Consider the following 27609-nt stretch of genomic DNA (forward strand, 5'->3'; position numbering starts at 1 on the left):
GGTGGTGGTGACTAGCCTAAGCAAAAGCAATTCTCATAATATAACTTCTAAACATGTACACACATGATTAATATTGCTTGATTGATGAAGACTCTAGCTAGCTGTAGAGGTGATTTTAACCAAGTGCATTCAGTTTTTTCACCAAGTGTTCAAGGCTCTATTTGATATTGTGTTGTCCCTTGATCATGATCACGATCGTGAAATAAAAACTGCACCTAACAATGTCAATTTTAACCACTCAACTGCTAAAAAGCTTTAAAAAATTGGGAACGTGACTGTACTGCTAGCCAAGTTTTCATCAGTTCTATTCTAGGAGTTGGACCATATACAAAGGGAGGGACCGATTTATTGCCTTGAGATATGGACAAGATTTTCAATTAAAATCTTATATAATCAAAATTGAACACGACAACCTTGTCAAAAACATGTGTTTTGATTTTATTGCAAAATCCTTTTTTTATGGGTCAGTAATAATCATAACTTTTGAGGTGATGAAAGAGACTGTGGAGAGTGAAAAGTGCTTATGAATTGCCACAAAATGAAAACTTAAAAAAAAAAAAAAATCCGAAAGGAGATTTCATTTGATTTCCTTGTGATTACGGCCACATGCATCGTTCAAAGTTGGCACTAGCTAATTAGTTAGTGAAGGGATTAGGTGGGAAAGAGCAAACATGAGTAAAACAGAAGCAATAGAGTTGGCAAATAGAAATTGGAATCACAGCATAAGCCAAATAGTTAATATTGTTGAACAAATTTCCAAAAACATACAAGATAATCAATTAATGACAGTTCCTAATCAAATTTCTTCCTGAAACGACCTTGATTCCCCTTTCAACGAATGGGTTAATTTCTCTCCATCCAAAGTTGATAGGTTACAAGCACTAGCTAACACATCATCGTTATTTTTCTTTGCGTTAACAATAATAATAATAATAAGAAGCCCTAATACTAACCATTCTCTTTAATTACAACTTGACTTATTATTACTCAAAATCAACAAGTGTAGAAATCAACAAGCTCCTGCATGGATCCGAGCTGAGTCCCAGTGCTGCTCTCGAGCATCCACAACAAGTGCTCAAACAACACAACTTCACAAGCAACCACAACTTCACCTTCATCATCAAACCCACCTGATCTTTCAATCAGCTCTTGAAAGAGAGGGTGGCAAATGACATCAGAAGTCAGGTAGTATTGTCGCCGCGACTTCCCTACGTAGACTGCATGAAGCTCCTTTGCGTTAACATTATTATCACCATTGACGATCTTGCGATGATGATCAGAATCTGCGGCCGCAGATGTGAACATCAAAGAGCAGTTTATGCTTGTGCTGCGTGAGAGCCGAGGGAACGATGGCAGTTTCTTCATGGCTGACTTGAGCTTTGTGAGCTTACCAACTTTGGCCATTGCCTAATAATTATTGGCGAACGAAGTGATTTAAGAGAAACAAAGAGATTGAAAATTATTGAGAGGATTTTGATTTTTGTGAACTGATGAGGAGGATACAAGGAAGGTTCATACATAATATATATATATATATATATACATACATATATATATATAGAGAGAGAGAGAGAGACATATGAAGACGCATATATTACGTTCATTGCCCACGGTTTGATATAAACCAGCTAAGAATATGATTTTTCAAGTCGCAAAACTAGTTGCTATTGAGTTTGGCTTTTGCTGGTGGGCCGTCTTTTGGTTTTTTTCGAAATGAAAACGATACTCTCGGTTGTAAATTTACATAATTAGCCTAGCCCCTTTTCTTTTCTTTTTTCTTTTTTTTTTCAATTTAATTGTTTATTGAGTTGATCATTTAAGAGTAACCCACATGATAAAGATTTGGCAGGTGACGCCCGCGTGAATAAATCGGACCAAAATCATACGAGGGAGATGTGTGTATGTATAAGATATAAATTAATAGTTAATTAATTGAGAGAATGTTCATGTTAATTTTTGCAGAGATGGTAAATTCTAATCAAATACTAGTATTAAAAAAAATAAAATAAAAGAAAATTAAAAACTCTCCTAACTTAGGAGAAGATTCTCTAAGAGAGTCCTAATCGTATGTTATGTACACATATATAACTGATTTATTGAAATTTTTTATTTTACGAAACACATATAATAAAAAGTAAATAAATAGCAGACAAATGTTATAAACTAAGTCGTATTTAAATGTTCTGAAATTTGATTAATTACTATACGTGAAATAGTTTTAATCGAAATCGGGATTTAAAAAAAAAAGGACAATTCACACCCGAAAATTTCAATAATAATTTTGGCGAAAAGAATCAAAATGAAGGAGGGTATTGGGTTCGGTTCTTGTTTGATCTTGTTCGTGCACGAACATGGGCAACAAACATAACAAGAGCTGTTTGTTGGTAAGCAATCACTAGTTCCCATGAAGGGAATCCCAATCCCCCAACTGGTTCTTTGGTTCAAATTAAAAAAAAAAAAGAAGAAGAAGTTACCATACCATACAAAACAAAATGCTTCAAGCTGGTGCCAAGCAAGTATCGAGCATCTTCTTATGCGTTACTATTTTTGGGTACTCGATTAATTTTGTCCCTACATAGTGTGTCGTTTTCGGCTTTTTATGTTACCAACAAGCGTCCTTTTATTGTCGTTTCATGCATGCAGCCCCCGGCAGCCAACAACAATGATAACAGAAGAACATGCGCAGACAAATTATCTTTTGCTGTAAAGTCAGCCGTTTCTTAATTTCTTGCTCTAATTTGACATGACTTTTAATGCTTCATTGTTATGTTTACAAATATTATATTCACTTTGAAGTTATGATCTAATCATGAGCTGCTAACGATAATCTCATTAATTAACTATTTAAGCAATATATTAATGAGTAGAGACTTCGGAAATTCAAGTAAATTAAAGATTTTTATGTGGTCCAACTAATCATCATGGTAACAAATTAAGGACGACCAGCTGTTGGGGTACCTAGATAGCTAGCTAGCTAGCTAGCTTGCTAGGTACATCTATTACGAGTGGTCCACTGGTATCTTTTGATTTACAAGCTAACCGGTAAAAATTATTTTACCCCCTATATTTTGAGGTAGTACTATTCAATTCATATATTTTTAAAATACCTCAATATATTTTGTCGTTAAATTTATGATGCCCCTGTTGTTACTTTATATTTATTTTATCTTATTTTTACAATATTATTCTTTTATAATAATATTTTTCTTTTTCTTAGGACATTAATAAAAAGAAAGAAAAAATAAATTATCAATTTAATCCCAAAAATAAAAAGAATATATATTAATTTTTATGGAACACTCTACTAAATAGTTAATATATTAATTTTTTATTAATATCTAAAAAATTGTAATTTAATTTTTTTGCACATATATGAGCTTCCACAAAAATTAATATATATATTTTATTTTTAGGGTTAAATTAGTAATTGAATCTTTTTCTTTTTATTAATGTCTTAAAAAGAAATATTATTGTAAGAGAGTAATATTGTAAAAGCAAACCAAAAAGAACATAAAATAACGACACCAGTGTCAAAAATTTAACGACAGAGATATTTAGAAGTATTTTTAAAAATACAGAAACTAAACATGTACTGACATCAAAATATAGAAATTAAATAAAATTTTATCTCGTTTTTCTCATAATATTTTACAGCTTTTACGAATGACCCTAATAATTTTCATTATCTACTATCACGCCCTATCAATATTACCACTTAATATCAAAAGTTCAACTAAAAAAAAAAAAAAACCTCATCCCAACTATGAATAGATTAACCACTTTTTAGTTTTTTTTTTTTTTTTTAAGTTTTGATTTAAAAAGGACAACAGGGTATTATAAAAATTATAAGAAATGAGCCGTCAAAACTATTAATTAGGAAGAAAAGTTATAGTCTCTTCTAAGAAATAGATTATTTAAGTTCATTTTTCTCAACCCAGTGATACAATGAGAAGCATTCTTGATTATTTTGAAATTTATCTAGAATGCGGTAACAGATGAACATAAATTATTGTAATTAGTGGGAAATATAATTATTAGGGTACTTTATAATGCATTGCCTGCCTGCAAGGATTTGCTGTGCTCGTGGGCCTGCAGGTGGTGGGAAACCCAATTGAGAAAGAAGATCATGTGCTTAGAAGAAACACCTGCTGCAAGCATTGTGGATTTTCAAGATTCGTATCATATGCCACGATAGACATCACCATCTTATAATCATTATCACTAATTATTCTTCTCTCCTAATTAATCAACTTAGCATATTAGACATGCATAGGAATTAATAAAATAAAAGCTAAGAGAATATATAACTTTTGAGAATTTCAAAAGCAGACACAAATCAAACACAACATCAACAATTTTGATCTTTGTTGGGGGGTAGTGATTAAGTCAAATACAGTTAAATACTAGCATCCACATGTGATGTTCTGATAAAAGGAATCATGACTCCATAGTTAATGAGTTAAATGAAAATAATTAACAAATGATTGTTCCCCGTAATGAATAATTGAAGTTCAAATATTTTAGGCAACTTATATATTGCCTAGTTTGAGTAAGGAAAATTGCTATGAATCCATCTGTGATCAAAAGAATTGCATTTAATTAACCGTCGAGGTTAGGATGCATTTTTACTTTCGAGAAAGTATAATAATAATAATAATAATAATAATAATAAAATAATTATTTAAATTCGGCCAATTGAATAGAGTGAATTTCAAATTTCTTTTATCATCTTCAAAAAATCAATTAATTATCACATGTGCGTTCATCTCTTTCTATTTACGATGAGTTGATATTCCAAAGTGATACTTTTCGTGATTCATGAAGCTAATTTTTATTTTTTTTATTTTATCATATTCATGCTTCTCAAGAAGCTTGAATTTGATCAAGGGAAAGGCATTGTAATGAAGCCACGTAGACATAAAAGACAACGAAAAGTACACGTGTAATCGTAGGACTCCTCCACAAGGGACTAGGGAGTGGTTTTTTCCAGATTGTTCGAGCTCCGTTGTGCACTGAATCTTTCCCGAACTTTCTCTTCTTCGCTTTTAAATATCCACTCAACTTTTCTCTTGAACCAAGCAGGATTCGAAGCCCAAGCTGGTAGCCGTATATACACAAATCCCGTTAAAATTACGAATTTTTCTCGCGCTGTGCCGCGTCTTCTCGCAGGAGTTCCTTTCCCGCGCAAATTCATAACGCTGCGAACAAGGGTAAGTAATTGCCTGTTGTTGTGCACTCCTTTTCTCTTCTTTTTCAACCAAAAATTGCTTTTCAACTTACTCAAGAACTTAACATCTCTAGACATTTAGATGTTTGATGATTCAATCTTCCAAATGAAGATGAGGAAATAACATTTGGGTCCCTAATTTTTGTTTTGTTATCTTCTGTTGGGAAAAATGGATTTAGTTTTTTTTTTTTTTTTGCAAACAGGTCCTTCATGTATATTAAAATGACTGAAGGACACTTTAGTGCTAAATTGATGCGAGGGTAATTTGGTTATTTAAATAGCAGTTATTGGTTATTGGTTAAGGACTGATTAGATATAAATGAAACAAATTCTCTTTATCGGAATAATTTTTAAAATCAGGGATCTGGGTGTTATTCCTCAAAAGAAACAGAACATTTCTTGCGGTTTTTTTTTTTTTTAAGTCTGATATACAGAGATATTACTGACATTACATCAGACATTACAATTAATATTTACAATCATACTATATAACTGGGACCACTATCATACATTGACACACTGAAGTATATGTCCAGATATTTTAAACCCTCTCTAATATTCGAGGGGTGCCTGCTCCACTCACATTTCGTAAGGGAGAGACTGTCTCCACTCAATTAATTGATAATTGAAGAAGAACTGAAACTAACCTCCATAATGCTCTTATGGAAGCTCGAACCCTTGCACTCAACATTGTAAGTGCAAGGCTTCTCCCATTGGACCAAAGGTCCATTGGTAACATTTCTTGCGGTTGAAGTGGAAGTATCTAACAATTTTAATTCACTGGCATTTGCAGAGAGAGAGAGAGAGAGAGAGAGTTGAAAATGAGTCGAGTAATTGATGATGTGGCAGCAGCAGTGAACCATTTGTTTGATATACCAGAGACAATGGAGAAGTTCACAACGCCTTCAAGGTCTCCTCATCAAGAGACAAATAAAAGCAAGGGAGTGAGTAGCATTCCCGTTGATATTTTGGATTCCCCCAAGGAGTACATTTTCTTCATGGATGTTCCTGGTCGCACTAAATCTGATATCCAGGTAATTTTTGCAATGACAAATTTATATTTTCATCGTATGTTATCGTGAATTTGCAATTTCCTCAACAGTCTGCTATGTTTGTGAATGCCATCTGCTTTTACTTTTTATTCACTGATGATTGGATTCTGTAGGTCACGGTTGAAGATGAGAAAACCTTGGTAATTCGGAGCAATGGGAAAAGAAAACGTGAAGATGGCGAAGAGGAAGGATGCAAGTACATCAGGCTTGAGAGGAGGGTACCCCATAAGCTGCTGAGGAAGTTCAAGTTGCCGGAAGATGCCAATGTGTCGGCCATCTCGGCCAAATGTGAAAATGGGGTTTTGACAATTGTTGTTGAGAAGCTACCTCCCCCAGCAAAGCCCAAGACTGTGGAAGTCGCCATTTTTTGAAGTAGATATTGGAAAGTTGGAAACTGGCAGGGATGTACAAATCCACGTGTTGCCGATGGGTTTCTGATTCTGTGTCTCCTTTTTTGTATCAATAGATTTTGGTATTAGTAGGATTCCCGTCTAAAGTGGGATTGTTCCACGAAATAATGTAGCGTGTGCTTGTAGTAATGAAAGATTGTGTTCTAAATTGAAGCTCTCTCTTTGTTTTCACTATACAGAACAATGGAAGAAATGAGCAGACCGTGTATGGAGGCCTGGTTATGGAATACAAATTTGCTTGATGTGGAAAATAGATTGAACTTTGAACTAGATAAATGGTTTTCAATGTGCGTACAAGTAATGAAAATGTAGAGGAAAAAAGACTCGGTGGTACTAACATTAACCCATTCGATCATTCCAAGACTATCGTCCCTTCAGCAAGTAAGGGATCAACGCTTGTAGTGTACAATAGGTGAATTTAGAAGCAAAAAGATTAGATGGTACAAACATTAAGCCACCCGGATCATTTCAAAACTTCCGTCCCTTCTGCAAGAGAGGGACTAACGCTAACAAGATTACCGGAAAGAGGTATCACTTAATTCGCGCCAATCGCTATATATCTTCTTGATAGGCTGGGAAGGGTTCAAGGGTCGTCGATGCAGCCAGAAGTACTCATGGTGAAAGTTACATAGATGGCATCCTTTTCTTTTTCAAATTTAGTTTTTTCTCTCCAGCGGATTTCATTTCGCTTGGATCATTGTCGTCTAGCAAGTGTTGGTAGTCTTCAAGACTTGCAAATGGCGTTGCCCCGGCCTTCTTATGGGATTTCCTCTTCCGTTTTCGTCTACCCAATTTGCTGCCCTCATCACTACCATCATCCTCGGCCCCAATATTAAGTTGTACATTATCATCATCGTCGTCGCTGTGACTGAAATAGTTAGTATCAAAATCTTCTCTCTCTGCAGAATCATCAGGAGCGCCCATCTCTAAATCACTTGCATCACCAACCAAGTCATCATCATCTTCATCAGCAACTTTGTCCAAATCATCATAATCATAATCACCATCTCCTACCAATGAAAGGTCCGTGGAATCTAACATATTGTCAATCTCTTCATTGTCACTCTCATCGCCACCCTCGACCTCATAATCATCACCGTCCACATCAAACAACTCCTCTGCCGCCTCATCCTCTGCTCCTTTCTTCTTTTTCTTCTTTTTTGGTTTCTTAGTGGTGTTTACTTTGTTCATATAAAACTTGTGGAAGACGAGATCTTCTGGGGGCACATCCACTTCAGCCAGGGACAGAATCTCTTGGCCAATTAACTGGTGGTTCATATCAAGCTGCAGAAAAGGAAAGGAGTGTTTCAGAGAATAGAATGGCAGCCACCGTTTATGTGGATGAAAATGTATAATCTGAAGAGCTAAAGTAGGTACTTTGGAAACAGTAAAAAGCTAACCTTCTTAGCAGGTTCAATTTGAGAACCACCGTGCCATGTAGTTGGCTTTGGTTTTTTCTCCATGAACTTGTCTAGAAAAGCAGTAAGTGTTAAATCACTTAATGGATTTCCATTGTATACAATGTTGGCCCCAGAAAGAAGAGTTCCAGCCATGGTTGAAACAGATGGATGCACATGTGAAGCAAGTACCATCAGCTCCCACCAGCTCACATGATCTGCATTGCTGTTGATTCATTGACAAAGAAAAGTCATGAAAATGAACAGTATCTGAGTATAATCTAAAAGCTAAAACTAAGCAACCCTATAAACAGAAAGAATAATAGTAGGAGCAGTTATTTCAGCTGTTCAATCGTTTGTCTACCATACTTCTGATGGTGATGAGAATTAAATGAGATGTGCTATGGCACTTCAATTTCTCGTCATCAGATATGATCTGACATCTATTAGTGCGACAACTATTATATTTATTGCAAGCAGGTGAGACCAAAAGAAATTAATGAAACAAAAAATACCAGTAAGAAGGTTCTCTGTGTCGCGGATTGTATCCTCCAGGCAGAGAAGACTTAGAAGATGTAGGAGGTTGCGGCACATGATGAGATGGTGCTTTTGATTTCTGAAGGTCTTTTGGATTGTCTCTGATGATCAGTTCCTCTGGTTGATCGGAAACATCTTCTTCAGAATCAGAGGTAGGAATGTCTTCATCTTCTGAAGATTCACTGTCAGACTTTGCATCATCAGTTCTTTTAACTAATTTGACATCATTTTCTTCTATCTTTGATGCATCGCTTGGTTCGTTATCAGTTTCTTCTACAACATCTTCAAAATGTTCAAGATCTTCATCAACGGACTCATTCTGCAGCACCATATTCCTATGAGAAGAAGAAAGATTATTAATTAAGAACCGTTAAATTTTCATCATCCCATTGGCATGACCTAGCACAGACCATAACTAGATTAAAACAAGCCTTACCACAAAGGGGGTCTCGCTTTAAGAACTTCAGAGAGAAGGAAGAGGCATCCACAAGCATACTGAGGTGGCTGCTGGAGCACAACCTGTTCAAGTATTTAAATAGTCAAACTCCACTCGAGTGTAGAACACCAAAAAGCTGCAGTTCTATCATATGCAATTCCCTTGTGCAAGTTTTAATCGTCATCAGTGCTTCCACATTACTCCAGAGAAAATGAATAAGATATAAAGTTCATTTATACGAAAAGGAATGCAGGCCCTTACAAATTGATAGCAACTAAGCAATGCCCAAAAATAAAAAAATAAAAAAAAAGGAATGTCTGAAACCTAAACTAGCACATGTTAACCTAACTTTGTCAAGAAGGCAAGGAAGCAAACAGTGCAAAATTCAGTTGGTCAGCACCAATAACAAAATTAAAAACTGTAAAATTCTGGGAAAGCTATCTAAGCATATTCAAAGGAAAGACGGATGCAAAGAGGGAATAAAGAATATAAATAACCTGCAACAGACGCTTTGAAAAGGCAGCTACTCGCTTCAAATTTACATCATTCTTCATTGCTCTATGAAGAAGTCCAATAAACATTTCTGCCTGAAAACGAGACCATGTTAATAACCTGGGGGGGAAAAGGGGCAACTGAACCTTTGAAAACAGATGCATGCTTACTATAACTCTCTGCTAAATTAACTGTTAATAAAAATTGTGAATGAGTATTACGGAATTCAGGTTGGAAAATGTTAAGGCAATCAGTGAACATAAAGGCAATGCTACATCAAATGATTGTATCCCCTTGGGCCTGTAAGATGAGAAGTGGTAGAGGATCAGTTTCAATTGCTTCGGCCCTTTCATCGTCTCTAATTGAAGTTATCGAAGCCAAAGTGAAAACAAGAGAAATGCACATATGGAAAAGAAGTGAGCAAAACCTGGATGGTCATTAGATTTCAATGACAACCGAGGTAGGCAAGCATATTAAAGGACTTTAATCAGCCTCCAAGGACTCTCAAGTGAAGTAAAAGATATTGAAGCTAACATACTATAAATGAGTAATAATTTCAATACCACCAAAAAAAAAAAAAAAATCACAAATCAATTGTTTTAAAGGTAAAAAACATCTTGCATCCCATAGAAGCATGCATTTAATTAATTCTTAAAATTGCAATGGCATTGCATGGTGCATGATCAGGAAAAGGAAAAGGCACCAATTACATTCCATGGTCAAGCTCTCAAATGCTCTCAAACAAAAGATGTATATTAACCCCAATTTACTTGCCTTAGAAGAATTCATGGCAGCTGGAAGCAGAAGTTTGGAGTACAAGGCACGGTAAAACCGATCACTGACAATGTGATTCTTGGATGAAATTTTATCAAGAAGCATCAATGCTTGAACTCCTACATTAAAATTTTTTGAATGAACCTGCATAATATATTTATTTTGAAATCTAGTGTCATGATAACAATAATCCTAATCAGTAAACGGATCTAGCCATTACTTGAGTGAATTTTGTTGCAAGATAAAAATAATGAACTAGCAGTAAGCCCTTGAGCTTTTACCAGTTTAAAGAGCATTGGCGTTTGCACTTCAATAATGTCATCAGCTTCATTACTTGAAACATAAGGAAATGCTCGGTTAACTCCCTGACCAGATGACATCACAGTCAGAAAACCCCCAAGTAATGTTCGAAAAGCCAATAAGCTCAGCAACTCTTTTACTGTCATATATGCTGTAACCTCTGCAGTGAAAGGAATTGATATATACTGACCATCAGAAGAGCTGATAAAATCCTAGAATCCAGTTCAATGTGAGGTTCTGGTGAGATCTTTAGTTGACTCTTCTTTGAGAAAGTAGAAATATGTTTATTCCCTGTTTTGCTGTTCTTATCCATCTTATCCCCCGCACCTGCCTCAGTTATTAGTACCTGAGATCATTTTGCGAATACTTCAATTTCTAAGACAATCTAGTATAGTTAGATGGATTTTGATTTTGTAACTATGCAAACCCTCAGTAGAAAGGATCCCACATTTATGAAAGATAGAATGTTCAGATAATTTGATGAAATTAGTATAAACAGAACAGCACATGTAGAAGAAAGCGCAAAGCTTATCTGAAAAAAGAAGGCGATAGAAAAATGCATAAATACGAAGTAGCATTGAAAGTCCAAAAATACCTTAAACAATGCAAAATAGACATCTATCAAGCGTTTTGCCACCTTTGGTCCATCCCCTTTATGGCTAAGACGAATTTGGCTCAAGAAATTAACCTGCATATGTGAGCAGATCAACAATCATTGCAGGCGAAACAAAGTCAATACTAGTCGCCGGGAGGTGGGTTGAACAAGAATCTAGAAGAACAGAAACAGCCTAAAAATCAATTAATTTATAGTCCAGATGATCATAATTAGTTTAGCACATGAGAAACAAAGACTTCTGATAGACATGATGCCAATTTTAACCGTTATGCAAAAATAATATTATCCTCAACCGGATAATTTTAACATCAAATAACAAGATGTAAACATCCCATCATAAATAAACAAAATTCTAGTAAAATGTTTGAAGCCAACAGATTGGAAAAATACACTCTCGGGATATTAAGGTGGTTGGATCAACAAGCATAATCCAAATTGTACTAGACAATTTATTTGTAGTATATATGATTGAACCTACAGCATGGTACTTTGCTCGTAATCCCAAATGAGGCCGGAAGAGAAAAGAATCCACTTCATTTATTACAACAGCCTGCAAAGAAAAGATGTTCTTAATTATTATGACTATACAGTGTAAAGTCACCACTGTTTTGCAAATTGCTTGATGCCCATTTGAAATAGCAATAGACTTCTAATGAACATGATCCATCAGAAACTGAATCCAAGAGGAAGCATTTTTTTCCCCAAAAACGTGAAAATGCAACATAGATTAAGCATGTTATCAGATGTCCAGAAAATGTGGTTGGAAAGTAGATATTGTGTTATACATACAAAATTAAACAACGGTGTAACTCATGTATCTTTCTTCTGTAGAATGTGAATGTTAAAGCAGAAAGCAGGGTAAACAGTTCACTAATAGAAATCGCCTCACAACCAAAATGCATTTCTATAAATTTCCAAATTAACCTTTACCAGCCTGCAAACAACTTCTTAGCTGTCACAAATTCCTACTGCCCAAGCAAGCTGGGTCCGATATGGCATATCTAGCTAGATTCAAGGCATAACAACTCCAATGCAAACTGATCCTCCCCACTAGGAATTTAGTATCAACATCTCCAACTAACATAAAGTTTCAATTTGTCCAAGCTTATAAAAGATGGGATAAAGGAATTGGCAAAACAAACACAATTGCGTTGGCCTCGAATACTTCAACTGACAGAGAATAAGAATTCACAATCTAGGTATACCTTCATATTTGGGTGATCAGCCAAAAGGTTCGACAAGTGAAAGTCAGCATTTGATGCACCTTTATTCTGGGGATCTCCGAGCTGTCAGTAATCAGAACATAAGAATAGGCATAAAACCAGTTCCGGGAGCTCATACTAAAAGCACTGGCCTTAGTGACTAATATCTTCAGATGGAGGGAAAGATCCAATTGAAACTTACTTTATTAACTAGAGCAGAAAGCAATCTGTGCTCTTGCTCTGGCTTGCTTGTCAGGAGGGCATAAACTATCTAAAAGTGAAATCAGTACACAACGAGTTTTAGCCAAATGCTATCATATCGAAATACATATGTAGATGCATACAAATAAACACATATATACAGCTGTGCTTTATAGACTAACCTTCAAGGCCTTCGTTTTTAGTACAGGTAGCACATCTCTTGATGACTCCTCAAGTGCAAGAACAAAGCGTTCATATCTGCAAAATGGATAGAGCCCAACTTAGATTAGTACATATGATGCAGGCAACAGGCTGCAAAGAAAATCTAAGAATGGGCTCTGATTTGGCACAAAGTGGGCTGCAATCATAAAAATTCTTAAAAACCAATTGAGTGTCTTCTTAGAACTATTTTCTCTTGAAAAGCAAAAAGCACTAATTATCATCAAATTCATAAAAGATAATTCAAATGAAACTCAATAGAAACATAAACTTGTATGTCTCAACATGAAGTTCATTAATCCTCGTGACCATGAAGGCATAAACAAGAAAAATCAATCCTCTATTCCATTCAACTCCTTAGGAAAATTCAAACATAACACTTCAGTCATTCAATTCCCATTCGCTAGTAGTTCATAGAATTGATTTAAACATATAGATCATATGCAACTATGCCTAAGAACAAACCGGGCAATATGGTAAATGGAGACAGGTAAAAATAATAATCAAAAGATTAATTCCCTAAATTTTGATTTCTTTTTCAAAGGTGAAAAATATAAAAATTTGATAGCAGCATAAAAAGAAAGAAAGAGATGCTGAAAATACCTCTGCTTCAGGAATTCTTCGTAATACCAAAAAAGTAAAAGGGAATAACCATCTTTTGTCTCTGGGAGATTATCTAGTGGCCGCTGTACAAGAGTCTTCAACTTACGATCAGGTAATAAACTGGAAAAATAACAGTATAAGTCACAATTAAGCGAAGCACCGAAGCATTGAACTAGTAAAAAAGCCAAAAGCATCAGTAGTTAAACAAAGGAATCCGATATAAGAGAGAAGCAACATTTATGATTAGAATTGGTTCTGTCCAATGACTCAAATATTCACTGTTTTTACTTTTCAATCATGGGATGCTATAAAATAAAGCAATATGAAAGGGAAACGCGAGTGGCAATCAGAGAGGAACTAATCTTGAGGACATTTCACATAATAAAGCCCTCACTTATTAGGAGGCCACAAAACAATAACTTTTTTGCTGATTTCCCAAGTTCTATATTGAATTTAGAGAGAAGAGAGGGAAGGGCTGACCTTGAAACAAAAAGTTCTTTCAATGCTTCAAACCCCGTTAATGCATGCCGCTTCCCCACTTTTGATGAAACCATTCCTGCAACATACAAACAATAGAACAACCCAACTCATGGATTCGAACCTCTAACAACTTTTAAACAGGCAATAGAGATAGCAGACCAGAAGCTTCTTAAATTTTGTAACTTTTATTTACAACTGTGAATAAAATGTCGTGAAATACAAAACATACCCAAAAGAGCATCAAGCGACCTCAAATTGGCCATCGGATTATCCCCAACGATAACACTAAACGCAGACACCTTATCAGCAGCAGTCCCCGATCTCTGCGTGGCAGCCAACATCTTAATATCCCCAGTTTGCCCTCTTGATCCTTCATAATCACTCACATACTGCCACAGCAGCCTCTCTCCCAACTCTCTCTTCCTCTCCACATATTTCAAATCCACCACTCTTTTGCTATTACTCTTCTCTTCACCGCCAAGCACTTTATCCTCCAATTCTTTAGCATCAACATACCACACACCGAGATTGCCAGCTTTCACCAATGGAAGCTTCGGCATTTTCTTGTACTTATCGTGATTGGCACCACTCTCAAGGGTCAAAACTGGCGCCTTTGGCACTGGTTTTGAGTTGGAATTTTCCATTTCCTCCCTTAATTCTTGCTCAAAATGAGTTTTATCATTATCGTTATGCTTCTGGGGTTTAACAAACTTCTTATCAGGCTTTGGTTTTTGGTTCTTTTTATTGAATTTCGCGATATTTGGCTTCTGGGTATTACTGGGTTCTTGTTGAGCGCCACCTTTTTCATTGCTTTTCGATAATTTTTTCTGGGGTTTAATTGGGCCAGTTTTGCGAAAATCAGAATCGTTGAAGCCAGAGGAAGCAGCAGAAGCAGAAGACAAACCTAAAGAGGAAGCAAATGAAGCAATGTCCGATTTCAAGAGCTCTACGTCTTCTTTGTTTTTGGTTTTTGAAGGTTTTGAATCAGACATTGTTGCTTATGTCGAGGTGATGATGCTCAGACGAAGGGTTTAAACAGAGGTTTTAGGGTTCCAAAATTCCTCGTCAGAGGCTCAGAGCATCCAAAGGGCGGCGTTCCACTTCCACGTTTCTTTAGTGTCACAGGAACTGGGCTGCCCGGAGTAATCTGTGGGTGGGCTCGGTTGGCCCCTTGTTCTTAAGCCCACAATCCAACAGTAGTGAAAAAAACATTAGGCCCCCAGTCAAAATAAGACCAGATAAATTATTATGTAAAGAAGATTGAATGCTAATTTGGTAGTGTTTTAATTTTTAAAATAATTGTTAGTAGTTGTACTGTATAAATAATTAATTTTAAAGAGAATCAGTTAAGTTTTTGATTAAATTTATTGTAAAAGTGCTGTGAGTTTTAGAAATAATTGTATGTGCTTGGAAAATCTTACTACTAAACTGTTATAAGAATGCAAATAATTAAAATAGACATGATGTTAAATAAAATTTATTTACACACTTGTAAACATATATATATAATATAGTTCTATTGTGTATACAATAATTGATTACTAAAATTAATATTTTTTTTTGTTTTTTTATTGTTTTGTCATCTCAATATTATTGGTATTAATAATAGTCTCTTTAAATTTGATGATTTTTTCCAATTAAGTAAGGATAATTTTAAAATTTTAGAACATATTTGAAGATATATATGAAATTGTATTCAAGATAAAATAGATTCTCAAAATTAGATTTTGAAAAGTTATTCATTCTCTGTTTTTCAAAATCTATTGTAAGATATGATGATTTTGCCAAAGGTAATTTTTAAATTTTTTTACCAAACATCATAATTAATTTCTAACTTAAAAAGACCTCTTTTGAGCCTCTCAAAAGTAGTTCCAAACGCATCTAATCCTTCTTCTTTTCTAATAATGATAATAATAATAATAATATGGGTAAATTTCAAATTACCTCCATCGTGAATTGACTACTTTTAAAATTTTCACTTAGTTTTCAAAACCTAAAGTTACCCACATTTGTGTTCATAAGATAAGGGGAAAATGAGAGTGGGTTGATGGTTTTATTTATTTTTTTTGTCTTCTTAAAGAAAAAATGGGATAAATTGCGATTTTTAAAAATAAATGGGGAATTTGAAAATGGTCAATTCACAAAAGATAATCCAAAATTAACCTTAGTAATAATAAGGATGATTAATGCAATGAATATTATCGTAATTTGAAAATGATCAGTTCACAAAAGATAATCCAAAATTAACCTTAGTAATAATAAGGATGATAATCCAAAAGAATGATGCACTTTTTTATAAGTTCACATTTTCCCATGGTTTAAAAATATGTGTGGTATTTCAATTAAAATGAAAAAAAAAAAGATATATTAAAAGAAAAACAACTAATCAATCCATATAAACAAAGTAATAAAGCCAAACTTATTTTATGGATGATATTATTCTTCTTATAGTCTTATAAACCCCCCCCCCCCCCCAAAAAAAACAAAAAAAAGAGACCATACTGATTTTTTTTTTTAATTACTTGTGCTAAAGTTGTTAACACAATAATTCAGTCTAAAAGACTAAAGCACCAGTTATATAGGACATGGATACTTTAAACAGATGTGCAATACTTGAGAATTATAGTATCATTATTTTTTTTTTAACATGCTTTTACCACTTTGCCAATCGCTAAGATAAGTTTAAACCCCTATATTTTAGTATAACAATTTAAAAAGAGTATGGTTTGCGAAATATTTCTAAATAAGTCCCTATTTTGCTACAGTAACTACAAAAGGGTCCATTTATATATATTACAAACTATATAATAAATAAGAGTTACTATAATCCTCTTAGTAAAACTAATAATTCAGCTCTTACATTCTGACAGTTTTGAAACAAATTAATCCATCAGACAATTTGATTCTGGGGTTATAACAATCAAATTATTGCACTGTATTAAAAATTTTTGACGAAATTCAATTGCAAGACGGTGTAAAAAATTTGCAAACTGTGGAATACTTATAATTTTTAACAAAAAGAGGGATTCAAATGTTAATTAGTCCTTTAAGACTTGGGTTGGGCTGTGGGGTTGAACAAACCCACGAGCCCAAATAATGGGCTGGGTGGGTTTTGTTTACCCGCCCGTTTCCAGAAAATGGGACCAAAAGAAACTAGGGTTTTTGTTGCCCTACTTACTATATAAAATGAACCCCATTGTTGGTTTGGTTTCTTCTTATCACAGCCAGCGAGCAGAAGTCTCCGTCGGTACCACGAGTCTCAGCTTTCTCTCGCAGGTTTTGAGAAATAAAGATGGCGACCGGAACAGCAACGGCCCCGAGGCAGCTCTCTCAGAAAGAGGCTGACATTCAGATGATGTTAGCCGCCGAAGTTCATTTGGGTACTAAGAACTGTGACTTCCAAATGGAACGTTACGTGTTCAAGCGCCGAAACGATGGTTCGTTTTCTTAATAACCCCTTTTTTTTTTCATCTGGGTGGTTTTATTTTCTGTTATCTGCTGAAATTTTTGGTCGTAGTATGTATGTTTATGTATTGTGAATATTTTTTTTTGGGGGGGGGGGGGGGTGGGTTGGTATGGTTTTAGATTTGGAGTTGTATGTAATTCATTGGGTATACGGAGATTTTTGTATCAACATGAGATTTTTTTGTGTGTAATGTTTGTCTATGGTTTATGATTTCGGTTCTGTGATTTTCTGTAACTGAACTGGCAACCGCATGTTTGTTATGTATGAAAGTATGAGAATTGTTGGATGATCTATGAGGGATTGCAAGTTTCATTATGTCCTGATGAGCTGTTCATTATTCTTATGTGATCCAAACAAAGGAAGATTAGTTGTCACCTCTAGATGTTTACTTTTGATTTTGGTGTCCTAGAAATTAAGGATTGTGAAAGGAGATGATAGTATTGTTGCATTTAAATTTCTGTAATATGTATTTTTTTGAAATTTAAAACTGCAACAGTTCTGTTTTGGATTACTTTGATCTTATATCAGTCTAAATTGGTAAATTTGGTCGGTTCATGGATTGATGCTATTATAATTAACTAAGCAAATCATATGGATGGCAAGGAAATTTGCTACTAGCTCAGCGTTGTTGGAATTTATTTGATGGATTGCTGAATTCTTAATCTGTTTACCGGTTCCATGTTTTTGGTACTCAGGAATTTATATTATCAATCTTGGCAAGACTTGGGAGAAGCTACAGATGGCGGCCAGGGTTATCGTAGCCATTGAAAACCCTGGGGACATTATTGTCCAATCAGCTAGACCCTATGGACAGCGAGCTGTGTTGAAGTTTGCAAAGTACACTCACGCCCATGCCATTGCTGGCAGGCACACTCCTGGTACATTTACCAATCAAATGCAAACATCATTCAATGAGCCCCGACTTCTCATTCTAACAGATCCACGAACAGACCATCAGGTAAGCATTGTCCTATACATGTCTAGTTCTCTTTTTTTTGTATTATTTTTGCTGTTCTCTCTTTTGCCGATTGGTTATTTCTTGCATGTGTTGGTGGTGTATGTTTGTACTGATGATTGAATTATACTATAATCTTTTTGCAGCCAATTAAGGAAGCTGCTCTTGGAAACATTCCCACCATTGCCTTTTGTGACACTGACTCACCTATGCGTTATGTTGATATTGGCATTCCTGCCAATAACAAGGGCAAACACAGCATTGGGTGTCTCTTCTGGCTTTTGGCTAGAATGGTTCTCCAGATGCGCGGCACTATTCGTCCTGGCCACAAGTGGGATGTGATGGTAAATAAATGTTAAATGTCTTCGAAAGACAATTTACTTTTTAGATTTGTGAATCTTCTTGTTCTCTTTGAGATGCAATTTGAATGTTTTTAGAACATGGCTTGGTCTTCTCTATCATTAACTATTTGCCTATTTTTGCCATTTGACTTTTCTGTTTCCTTTGTGCCCAGGTCGATCTGTTCTTCTACAGGGAGCCAGAAGAAACCAAGCAGGCTGAAGAAGAAGAAACTGCTGCTATTGATTATGCTACAGCAGAGTACAGCATGAATCTTACCAGTGGTGAGCAATGGCCTTCCCAAATTGCTGATGGTGGGTGGGCGGGTGGTGAAGTTCAGAAGCCCATTCCTGTTGTTCCCTATTTCCCAGAAGGTTAGATACTGGCCCTTGCTGTTATGGAATCAGATGTTATCAAGTTCCTCCTATTCTAAATTCTTCAGTACTTAGGCGCTATTACTTTGTTAGTGTGTATGCATTAAGCTCATGAATTTTCACTTGCAGCAGCACCAGCAGCTACAGTTCCTTTGGGTGGGGATGGATGGGATGCAGTGCCGGCACCACCAATGGCAGCAGTTACGGCACCACCAATGGCAGCAGTTACAGCTCCTGATGTTTCTGCTGCCCCACAACCTACTGGCTGGGAATAATTTTATTTTGAGAGAGTTTTGTTTCAATCATTTCAAGCCTTTTCTTCTACAACTATGTTTTAGTTTGAACTTCTTTATGTTCGGCAAAGTACTATGGCTTTGTTCTTTTTTTTTTTTTATCTTTTTTTTTTTGGCACAGTTATAGTTCTAGACATTGAGAATTAGGTTTTGTTGATGATGATGATGGTACCTAATATTTTGGTATGTTAAATTTGTCCGAGTCATCTAAATTTATCTATCAATACTGACATTGCCAATCTCTTACGCTTGGAGCCTGGGACGTCAAAGAGTATCTTCCCTGAAATTTAAAGTCTGCTCATTATATAATTCTGGATTAGAATTACTAAATCCATACTCAAAAAATTTAAATTACAAATGTGACTGCAACTTGCAGGGGATTTTTATTTTTTGAGACGAATTTATCTGTTAAAGGTGTCAAATTCACGTAGTGGATTTTTAGTGAGTTTTTTTTTAATTTAAAATCACGAATATAAAAGAATATTTTTAATAATACGTAAAAACTTAAATGATAAAATTTAAGCTATAAAGATATAATAATAGCATAAAAAATCAGTAAATAATATTTAGTTTTAGATTTTATTAATGTAAATAAGAAATTAAAATTTCAACATTAAAAAATACATAAAGTATATTAATTTAACACAAAATATTTACATTGTAGGTAAATCATCACTAATATTAATGTCTTGCACCATCTTTTAATCAATATATAAGAATTATCAATAATATTAAAATTACCGTTAAGGCAAAACAAACAAAATCAATTAAAGCAAAATAAAATGTCAATAATAAAAATTATAAAATTACTACTTGTTAAAAACTTATTGTATATATGTTGCAGGAAAATAAGTTAGATTTAGGAATTAAAAACTTTAATATATTTTTGTTTAATTTTTTAAATTTAATTATTGTGATTAAAATAAAAAATATAAATAATTAAAATGAAAAATGCGGATTGATGGATACCTACACTAGTATCCAACGGATTTTTTTTCAATACAAATAGGTTTTCGCAAGTGAATTTAAATAAGTTTATAGGTAATTTTGTCATCCCTAAATAGGTGAAAGTACAGAAGTTTATTGATATATGGAGGTATACCAATTCAAAATCTCCCAGGCGACTAACAGTCTAGCATAATTCACAAAGCCTTGGGCGTATGGCGAGCAACTCTGATTTTTATAAATTCCGGGTATTGTTGAAGATTGAATTAATCAGATTGCCTGCCAAATAATTCGAGGTGATTTTTCACCTCTTTTCACACTTCCTCGTAGGTCCTGAAAATTTTTCATCACAAAATTACTACTGTAGATTTCGGAGCCGATATTCCAATGACAGCGAAGCCATCTTACATAATTGTTAATTTCAGGCCCGTATCTTAAGATTCATAATTACTTAATAGAGATTTTTATGAAGCTAAAGCCTAGATGAAAGAGACTAAAGTTGCCATCTTCTAAAGAATTGATGATAATTTGATGGTAACATCCAAGGATGGAAGAGATTAGTTTGCAATACTTCGTTTGATTCTTCCATTTTAACCAGAAGAAAATATAAATATGGTGGACAAGTATTTAAAACCTATGACCTGAAACTGTTAATTGGAGCTCTAATTGCACAATGATAAACTATTTACAACGTTGAAAAGTTCGGATGAGAGCTCATAAATGAATTAGCTATTTACTCTTGTGCTTCGCTTCCAAAATTCCATGGTTAAATGATGCTACCTGTCCTGGGTCACCAATGATCCCCGGAATTAAAACCAAGATTGTTCTCAAATTGATTTCTGTCGCTTAAATTTCTGTACGCAATCACCATCCTTCGGATGGGTTGTTGACTCTGATCAAGGTTAGGAGAAAGAAAAGTTCTATATGAACACTTGCCGCAATGAACTTCAACGAAACAATAACTCCCCATCCGTTACCCATTGCACAAACTTTTGATCATATTCCAACACATTGTTGCTGGCAAGTTCAGTTGCTGTTGGTTCCCTTCCCTGGATATGGAAAAAAGTGGGAAAAAAATCAAGAATTTGCTTTTATGAACTGGAAGGTTTGTAAAATGAATCACATTTGCAATGAAAAGTTTAAAACACTGACCTTTAGGCTGGAACCTGAATCACTTGCAACCGACCTGCATAATTTGAAGAACATTAGACAAGACATCAACGGATATGTTTGGCTTAACTTAAATGCATAATTTGAGAACTACATGCTTTTATGTAGTTCACTGGAGCTACCTGTCGCATACATCTTCTTCACAAGAATTTCCTGATGAAGAAAGCCAGTCTAAATCAAGAAAGTTTGTAAAGTTACAAGCATCCCCATGTTCATCAAAACAGTTGGGATCGAACTCAAGGTATTGGTCCTCTTCTATGTGTTGACATTGTTTCCACAAAGGCATTGAGGGTGTATACCTATACAGAAATGCAACATTTAGTCAGTCCAATGGAACGCATTCCAAGCATTTCTTAATTTCCGAATTTGGATAGAAGTGATATTTAAGCGGACCTGGGAAATGATATATCACTTTCACAAGATGAGATCTCTGGAGTGGACTCCGAAAGACCTTTTGTACCTCTGTGCTCCCTTTCAGCCAAAGGTTGATTGTGTCCAACAATTGAAGCCATCAGACATGAGTCACTCTCATTGAGAATATTACCATCTGAAAGAGACCTCTTGAAGAATGACCTACACATAATTTAAAGTGATAAGAATAACTTAGTCGATCTTAAAAACACAATGTTGGTCTTCAAAATGATGACATTACTTTGCACTCTCAATAACGTTAGGATCATGAATCCCAATAACGTGATGTTGATCCGAGTCCAACTCCCACAGGGCCGGTTTACCCTGCTGTGGCTGAAAGTGACCAAGGAATCTGCTCAAAAATATCAAGCCAAACAGTTACTAAGATGTTATATTACACCCATGCCTATGCAACCGGTATCAATTGGAACAATACACTTGCTTAAATTTCAGTTATAGACAATGATGTGGAAAAGAATGCTTTCATTTAACGTACACATTAATTGCATTCTGCTTCTCAGCATCAACATAGGTGTTACTGTAGTAACGTTGAAGAGTTCTTAAAAACTCCTGAGACTGAGTCGCTGCTCTCCATTGACCTCTCCGTTCACAAAATATCTGTTTAGAATTATCAATGAGAAATGAAAAACACATGAATTTTGTTAGAATCTTGTCAACATATACAAAAGCAACAATTTACCAATATTCTCCAAAACTGAACCAACATGTACAAGGATTACCTTGTTATGTGCAGCAGATCCACCATACTGTAGAGCTAGAGTGTCACCCATAGTCTCATAGATACCCATTAAATCTTTAGCCAAAGGGTTATCTAGACCAATATTTGGGGATTTGAGAAGTCCTAAAGTTTTTAACTGAAGCCCAAGAGCCACTACCCCATAGGCGTATTGGGCCACATTTGTGCGATCTAGACAATCTATGCAATTTGTCCTTAATACACCTTTTTGCAGGATTGGTACCTTGATAGACAAATTTGCACTCGGCACATGGCTGCCACTGCTAACTTCTCTGTCAACAGTCTCAGCATCCTCATTTTTATGGGATAGATTCTGAGGGTAGTCATCATCACTTCTCCTGTATTGCATTGTGATGCCACGACATTGCAAAGTTAGAAAGAAAGTTAAGCAGAAAAAATGCAAGGATGCTTATTAAGTAAGGTAATGAATAGGCTATTATTTTGAAAGAAATTACAACCATTTATTTTTATCAATATTATTTTTTATTAAGTTTAAAGCAGTTTGGAAGGAATAATCACTTGGAATAGAATATGAAGGTTGACCTAAGAAGGAATATTAAATCATCATGTTGACACAAGAAGTCAAGATGAATGACAAAAGAATCAAATTAAACACATGGTATTCTGATTGGAACTTACTCAATGCAGGATAAATTCAACAATCCCTCAGGCTTTGGTGTCACTTGACAATAAAAGATGCCAGTTAAACTTAATGCATAAGCTCCAGCTCTGCCTAGAATTTGCAAGGCATTTATTGCTCTGATAAAAACAATTAAGATCAATTCATGTAAGTAACCATTCAAATGACTGGAAATTTAAAATAATTTGTGCAATCAAGGGGAAGCCATCGTACTTTCTAGAGTGTTTCTGGAGATCATAACTAAGGAATTTTAGGCGATTCTCCTTTGACAAATCTTTATTAATGAACCGAATAGCATTTGAAAACTCTGCACGAAGAATGGTTTCTCTAGGCTTTTTCTCATTGGTCTGTAAGTCACCCAACATAGCAGCCAAAAGGGAAATGATGAAGTTAAAGCATGTCAGAACTGAGTTAAGATAGAACAATGCTGCAACAGTATGCTCATAGGAAAGCAAAGTGGTTGAATTCCACAGTTACTGGAGAAAACCTACCTTAATCAAATTCAGAACTATAATAGGATTCCCATATCTCTTTGCAAGATTTTCAAAATGAAGTCTTGTGGCCTCATATTTTTTATCCTTCTTTGATACTGTAAACAAAAAGAAAAAATCAGCAAAAATTCATGGGATTTACAATTTGAGGGTGGTAAGATTATGTACCAAAGCTTACATATAATGTCAGGTTTAATATTCATCCATGACGTCTCCTGAGACCAGAAAAGTGGGATCGATCCACGGACTTGTACAACAGAACTGATTTGCATTGGGTATCCTTCAGGAACATCTTCAACCACAATCTGTTCCGTCTCAACATCATTGGCTACTCTACCCTTCTCATTGACACCACGTTTCAAATATCTATATGACAGGAGAGAATCAAAGTGAAAATCATATTAGCTATGAGATCAGCTATAAGCAAAGAAAAGATAAAATATCACAAATAGAACAGAATCTGCATCTTCAATACAAATGTAACATAGAAATTGGGGTCTTCTAGGAGGATCAAACACAAATGAAAACATTGAATCAACTGTTTAACTAATCCTTCTAAGTAATCTGTCGCCCTAAAATCAGAAAGAGTGGATTTGATTTTTTACACCTATTATTTGTTAACAATAAAATATCACACCTTGTGCCAGCATAATGCCGTGAGCGTCTTGCAATGAGAGTGAACTTGAAGTCCCTCCCAGCTACAGAAAGGTTCTCCTGGATAATGAAGCATGAAAACACGACTATCATATCAAACTTTAGATCTCTCTGGTTAATTAAATGAAAAACATTATCGAAAAGAAATTCTGAAAGGAAGAGAAAGCCAAGCATAAATTATTGAAATGTTCAATTGATCTTCCAAGCAAAGCGGATCAACAAACAAAAAAGCATCCTGTCAATATCCCGACTCCTACAAACACTTGACCAAGGAAGTCCATTGACAAAGAGCATATGACAAAACCTAACTTCAGCAGCTCTATAAAGAGTAACATATTGTAAATAAACAGTAAGTATAAGGGTATGACAAAAAGCAACATCTGACACCCCAAAAAAACACTTAACAGCAACTATAATGAATAACCAAATAAGTTTGCAAAGAAATAAATGCCATGAGATTCTGACTCCATAGGTAAACCACAACACAGAAATATGAATAAACAATAACCTTCAGAAGAATATCATGATATTAATTTCTTATTTGCTTCTAGCATTTATGAGATTAATTGAGAAACGATACCCTTCAAACATACCATACCTGCTTAAAGAATCCATATACTAATGCAATGGTCCACTGATTATTCTTGAGAGTATTCCGAAATCCACGAGTCAAGAAATGATTCCAGACAAACATTGATTCATACTGTGATTGTCCTGTCCCATTATTACATAAGTTCTTTTGAAGACTATTCATGATATTGTATGAGTAGCTGAAAAAGAAGTCCTTCGTAAGATCCACAGAGCTGAGGAGCTTCTTGTATCTACACATCACAAGAGAAAAATGGATGGAAAGAAAAGCAAAGCACGTTAAAACATGTATAATACATTGATCAAAGTGGAAAGAATTTAAGGAAAAAAAAAAGCTATAAATTTAAAACAAAAAGAAAAGAAACTGTTGTCCCTACAAACCCCAATGATACCTTGCCTCAATCAACAATTAATAATAACATCACCTACGGCAATGTTGTTTGCTCCTGTACAAATGCAGGACATGAAATGGAAATAGGCTCTACAAATGATATTAACTAAGATAAATGCAACAACATCAAACATAGTAATCTGAAACTTTAAAAGAGACGTTTTCTGCGTCTCACATAAAAAGGTAGACGAGCTGCAATTGCCAGAGGGCAGAAGCTCCCACCAATACTTAAACAATAAAGGGTTTACTAACGAAAGTAGAAACAGAGATTACCTCCACCAGTGTGGAACTCGTCTACTTAAGAATGCCAAAACACAGACAATTAGTCCAACATAGTTTTATTGACAAAAGTAAAACAATCAGACAATGACACAAATTCTCATCTAAATACAATGAATAATGTACGACGCTTGATGCTAAGTTCACATGTCTCTTTATGCGTACCAAGTACATATTACATTTACATGCGGAATTGACAAAAGACCTTTTCTCATTCTTAGAATAAGCCAAATTGCTCAGCACAGATGAATGTGGGATTGGAATAATCTCGCTCTTCTTTATGGAATATACAGCGTGGCCACAAATTACACCAATCTTCTTCCTTCCCGTGACCAGCAACATGTAATAAGGTTCCAAAAATTTTATAAACCCTGAATCAATGAATAAAAAACACCATAAATACTACAAAAAGAAACAAATTATGATCATTAATATGAACATATTCCAAATATAACATACCAACTATGCCAAAACATTTGGTAACTAATTTAAGTCCACCCGTCGATCTGTTTCCATCGTGTACCCGTCTCAGCAGGTCCAAGTATTCAAAATCTGAATATGTTGCAGAATCTTCAACAATGTTTAGTTCTGATGGCTCTAACCGATAAATCTTTAACACCCTCCACAGGTTTGTTTTCTTGTACCTTCCACATATATAAAAATTCTGCTTCCAATAAATAAACCCAAAAAAAGAAAAAAAAATCCCATCAACACTACGCAACAATTAAACACAACAACAAAACTAAGTCATAACTCCTTAAAACTCTATGAACAATATAAGTCAAAATCTGTATCTTCTATCATGTTAATTGCAGCCAATGCAAAATCATCAACACATCAACATAACAACAAAAAACAACATCATATTTTCTCATTAACAGCATGAATAACAACAATAGTGGTAATAGAAAAGAATCATAAGAAGATCAAAATTTGTTACAAAGAGCAAAACATATTACAATATAATATAAATCAAGCCAAAGGAAGTAAAAGAAGTTCCAAAAAGAAAAAAAAAAATTACCGAGCGCGTTTCATAAAGTGTAAACTTTTGAAGAAAACAAGGATTATATTGGTGGGTAAAATCAATCCATTTCTCCGTTGCCATTGCAATTGGGATCCCGAGCTTCAGCTCGGAGGGCTCTCTTTCTTTGAACGACAACGAAAACAGAAAAAAAAAAAACGCAAAAACACAAAAAGCAAGAACAATAAAAGCTACAATCTTTCTTCTTCACTGAATCTACAAATATTAGTATTGTTATTATTAATAGACAGCTCTGCAGCAATCGTATAAAATTACAATGAGACTCGCCGACTTGGACGTAAATAAAAAAAAAGATTAAACCACGATGTTTTGTACGTGAAGGAGTGAAAGTAAATAGGTGAAACACAGCGTCTTCGAGAGAAAGATCAGAGATTTAGAAGAAGAAGGAGACCGGCTTGGCGACCAGAGACACAACTGGTCGAGTTTGAGTTTTGTGTTTGTGTTGGCATTGGTCTTCTCTTTTCTTGTTTTCTTTTGCTGGCCCATTTATTTATTTATTTATTTTTTGGGGGATGTTGTATTTATATTTTCAGTTTTTTTTTTTAATTATTGTGAAGACTAATGAATTAATAATGTTTGTAATTAGCGAATTCGTAGCTGTTATGAAATTATTTCGGATTTGCTTCCTTGTTTGTAGGGTGTGAGTAGCGTGACTCGGACGAGTTTTATTTTTATTTTTAAATTGTTTAGGAATTATATTAAAAAAAATTGTTTAGAAAGTTGGGGTAGTAACATCTGAGTCCTTGTATTTTTATGAAAATCAACACAAGCACAATTTACATAGCGTTTCTCCCGCCGCCAGATTTTGCGATAATTTATTTATTTTATAGTGTCAAGAATTTATTGTTGAGCACTTTAAAATGAACAA

General features: G+C 34.8%; 5 protein-coding genes across 7 annotated transcripts; 2 read left to right on the plus strand and 3 right to left on the minus strand.

Annotated features, from left to right (window-relative positions):
- Nucleotides 1-707: 707 nt before the first annotated feature.
- On the minus strand, nucleotides 708-1520 carry LOC18036821. Its single transcript, XM_006426703.2, has one exon. The coding sequence runs from the start codon at nucleotides 1402-1404 to the stop codon at nucleotides 994-996; it is 411 nt and encodes a 136-aa protein (XP_006426766.1). The 5' UTR covers nucleotides 1405-1520; the 3' UTR covers nucleotides 708-993.
- Nucleotides 1521-5030: 3510 nt separating this feature from the next.
- Nucleotides 5031-6842, plus strand: LOC18036564 (17.4 kDa class III heat shock protein). The gene is made up of 3 exons (XM_024180286.1): nucleotides 5031-5210; nucleotides 6021-6261; nucleotides 6393-6842. The coding sequence occupies exons 2-3, from the start codon at nucleotides 6049-6051 to the stop codon at nucleotides 6648-6650; spliced, it is 471 nt and encodes a 156-aa protein (XP_024036054.1). The 5' UTR covers nucleotides 5031-5210; nucleotides 6021-6048; the 3' UTR covers nucleotides 6651-6842.
- Nucleotides 6843-6998: 156 nt separating this feature from the next.
- LOC18036565 (CCAAT/enhancer-binding protein zeta) lies at nucleotides 6999-15047 on the minus strand. Of its 2 annotated transcripts, XM_024180284.1 has the most exons (16): nucleotides 14176-15047; nucleotides 13947-14022; nucleotides 13467-13586; nucleotides 12827-12902; nucleotides 12646-12714; nucleotides 12447-12527; nucleotides 11720-11791; nucleotides 11221-11313; nucleotides 10816-10971; nucleotides 10607-10690; nucleotides 10326-10469; nucleotides 9557-9646; nucleotides 9060-9142; nucleotides 8602-8958; nucleotides 8090-8312; nucleotides 6999-7973 (listed from the first exon to the last, which is right to left on the minus strand). In XM_024180284.1, the coding sequence occupies exons 1-16, from the start codon at nucleotides 14936-14938 to the stop codon at nucleotides 7314-7316; spliced, it is 3147 nt and encodes a 1048-aa protein (XP_024036052.1). In that variant the 5' UTR covers nucleotides 14939-15047; the 3' UTR covers nucleotides 6999-7313. The 2 variants fall into 2 exon arrangements, with proteins under 2 accessions (XP_024036052.1, XP_024036053.1); XM_024180285.1 differs by lacking the exon at nucleotides 11720-11791.
- Nucleotides 15048-17140: 2093 nt separating this feature from the next.
- LOC18036846 (40S ribosomal protein Sa-2) lies at nucleotides 17141-19659 on the plus strand. 2 transcript variants are annotated; one of them, XM_006426707.2, is made up of 5 exons: nucleotides 17141-17383; nucleotides 18108-18370; nucleotides 18514-18711; nucleotides 18882-19080; nucleotides 19210-19659. In XM_006426707.2, exons 1-5 carry the CDS (start codon nucleotides 17239-17241, stop codon nucleotides 19353-19355), a joined length of 951 nt encoding a protein of 316 aa, XP_006426770.1. In that variant the 5' UTR covers nucleotides 17141-17238; the 3' UTR covers nucleotides 19356-19659. The 2 variants fall into 2 exon arrangements, with proteins under 2 accessions (XP_006426770.1, XP_006426769.1); XM_006426706.2 differs by having other exon boundaries at nucleotides 19213-19659.
- A 999-nt stretch (nucleotides 19660-20658) lies between these two features.
- On the minus strand, nucleotides 20659-27215 carry LOC18036849 (phosphoinositide phosphatase SAC2). The gene is made up of 16 exons (XM_006426709.2): nucleotides 26721-27215; nucleotides 26159-26363; nucleotides 25905-26070; nucleotides 25040-25262; nucleotides 24425-24501; nucleotides 23966-24153; nucleotides 23788-23885; nucleotides 23510-23643; nucleotides 23296-23415; nucleotides 22640-22994; nucleotides 22396-22517; nucleotides 22141-22251; nucleotides 21882-22061; nucleotides 21611-21787; nucleotides 21471-21504; nucleotides 20659-21367 (listed from the first exon to the last, which is right to left on the minus strand). The coding sequence occupies exons 1-16, from the start codon at nucleotides 26802-26804 to the stop codon at nucleotides 21266-21268; spliced, it is 2376 nt and encodes a 791-aa protein (XP_006426772.1). The 5' UTR covers nucleotides 26805-27215; the 3' UTR covers nucleotides 20659-21265.
- Nucleotides 27216-27609: the final 394 nt, after the last annotated feature.

The sequence above is a fragment of the Citrus clementina genome, unplaced genomic scaffold (assembly GCF_000493195.1).
Source record: "Citrus clementina cultivar Clemenules unplaced genomic scaffold, Citrus_clementina_v1.0 scaffold_7, whole genome shotgun sequence".
In the NCBI taxonomy this organism is placed as follows: Eukaryota; Viridiplantae; Streptophyta; class Magnoliopsida; order Sapindales; family Rutaceae; genus Citrus; species Citrus x clementina.

Excerpts from the sequence above, each read along its gene's own strand:
- LOC18036846 (XM_006426707.2), top strand. The coding sequence starts at position 17,239 with ATGGCGACCGGAACAGCAACGGCCCCGAGGCAGCTCTCTCAGAAAGAG. Across the intron at positions 17,384-18,107 it reads GTTCAAGCGCCGAAACGATG|GAATTTATATTATCAATCTT; the intron begins GTTCGTTTTCTT and ends TTTGGTACTCAG. Across the intron at positions 18,371-18,513 it reads ATCCACGAACAGACCATCAG|CCAATTAAGGAAGCTGCTCT; the intron begins GTAAGCATTGTC and ends ATCTTTTTGCAG.
- LOC18036849 (XM_006426709.2), bottom strand. The coding sequence starts at position 26,804 with ATGGCAACGGAGAAATGGATTGATTTTACCCACCAATATAATCCTTGT. Across the intron at positions 22,518-22,639 it reads GATCTGCTGCACATAACAAG|ATATTTTGTGAACGGAGAGG; the intron begins GTAATCCTTGTA and ends AATTCTAAACAG. Across the intron at positions 22,252-22,395 it reads AAGCAGAATGCAATTAATGT|ATTCCTTGGTCACTTTCAGC; the intron begins GTACGTTAAATG and ends ATTTTTGAGCAG.
- LOC18036564 (XM_024180286.1), top strand. The coding sequence starts at position 6,049 with ATGAGTCGAGTAATTGATGATGTGGCAGCAGCAGTGAACCATTTGTTT. Across the intron at positions 6,262-6,392 it reads GCACTAAATCTGATATCCAG|GTCACGGTTGAAGATGAGAA; the intron begins GTAATTTTTGCA and ends TGGATTCTGTAG.
- LOC18036821 (XM_006426703.2), bottom strand. The coding sequence starts at position 1,404 with ATGGCCAAAGTTGGTAAGCTCACAAAGCTCAAGTCAGCCATGAAGAAA.
- LOC18036565 (XM_024180284.1), bottom strand. The coding sequence starts at position 14,938 with ATGTCTGATTCAAAACCTTCAAAAACCAAAAACAAAGAAGACGTAGAG. Across the intron at positions 13,587-13,946 it reads AAAGAACTTTTTGTTTCAAG|TTTATTACCTGATCGTAAGT; the intron begins GTCAGCCCTTCC and ends TTATTTTTCCAG. Across the intron at positions 12,903-13,466 it reads GAAGAATTCCTGAAGCAGAG|ATATGAACGCTTTGTTCTTG; the intron begins GTATTTTCAGCA and ends TCCATTTTGCAG.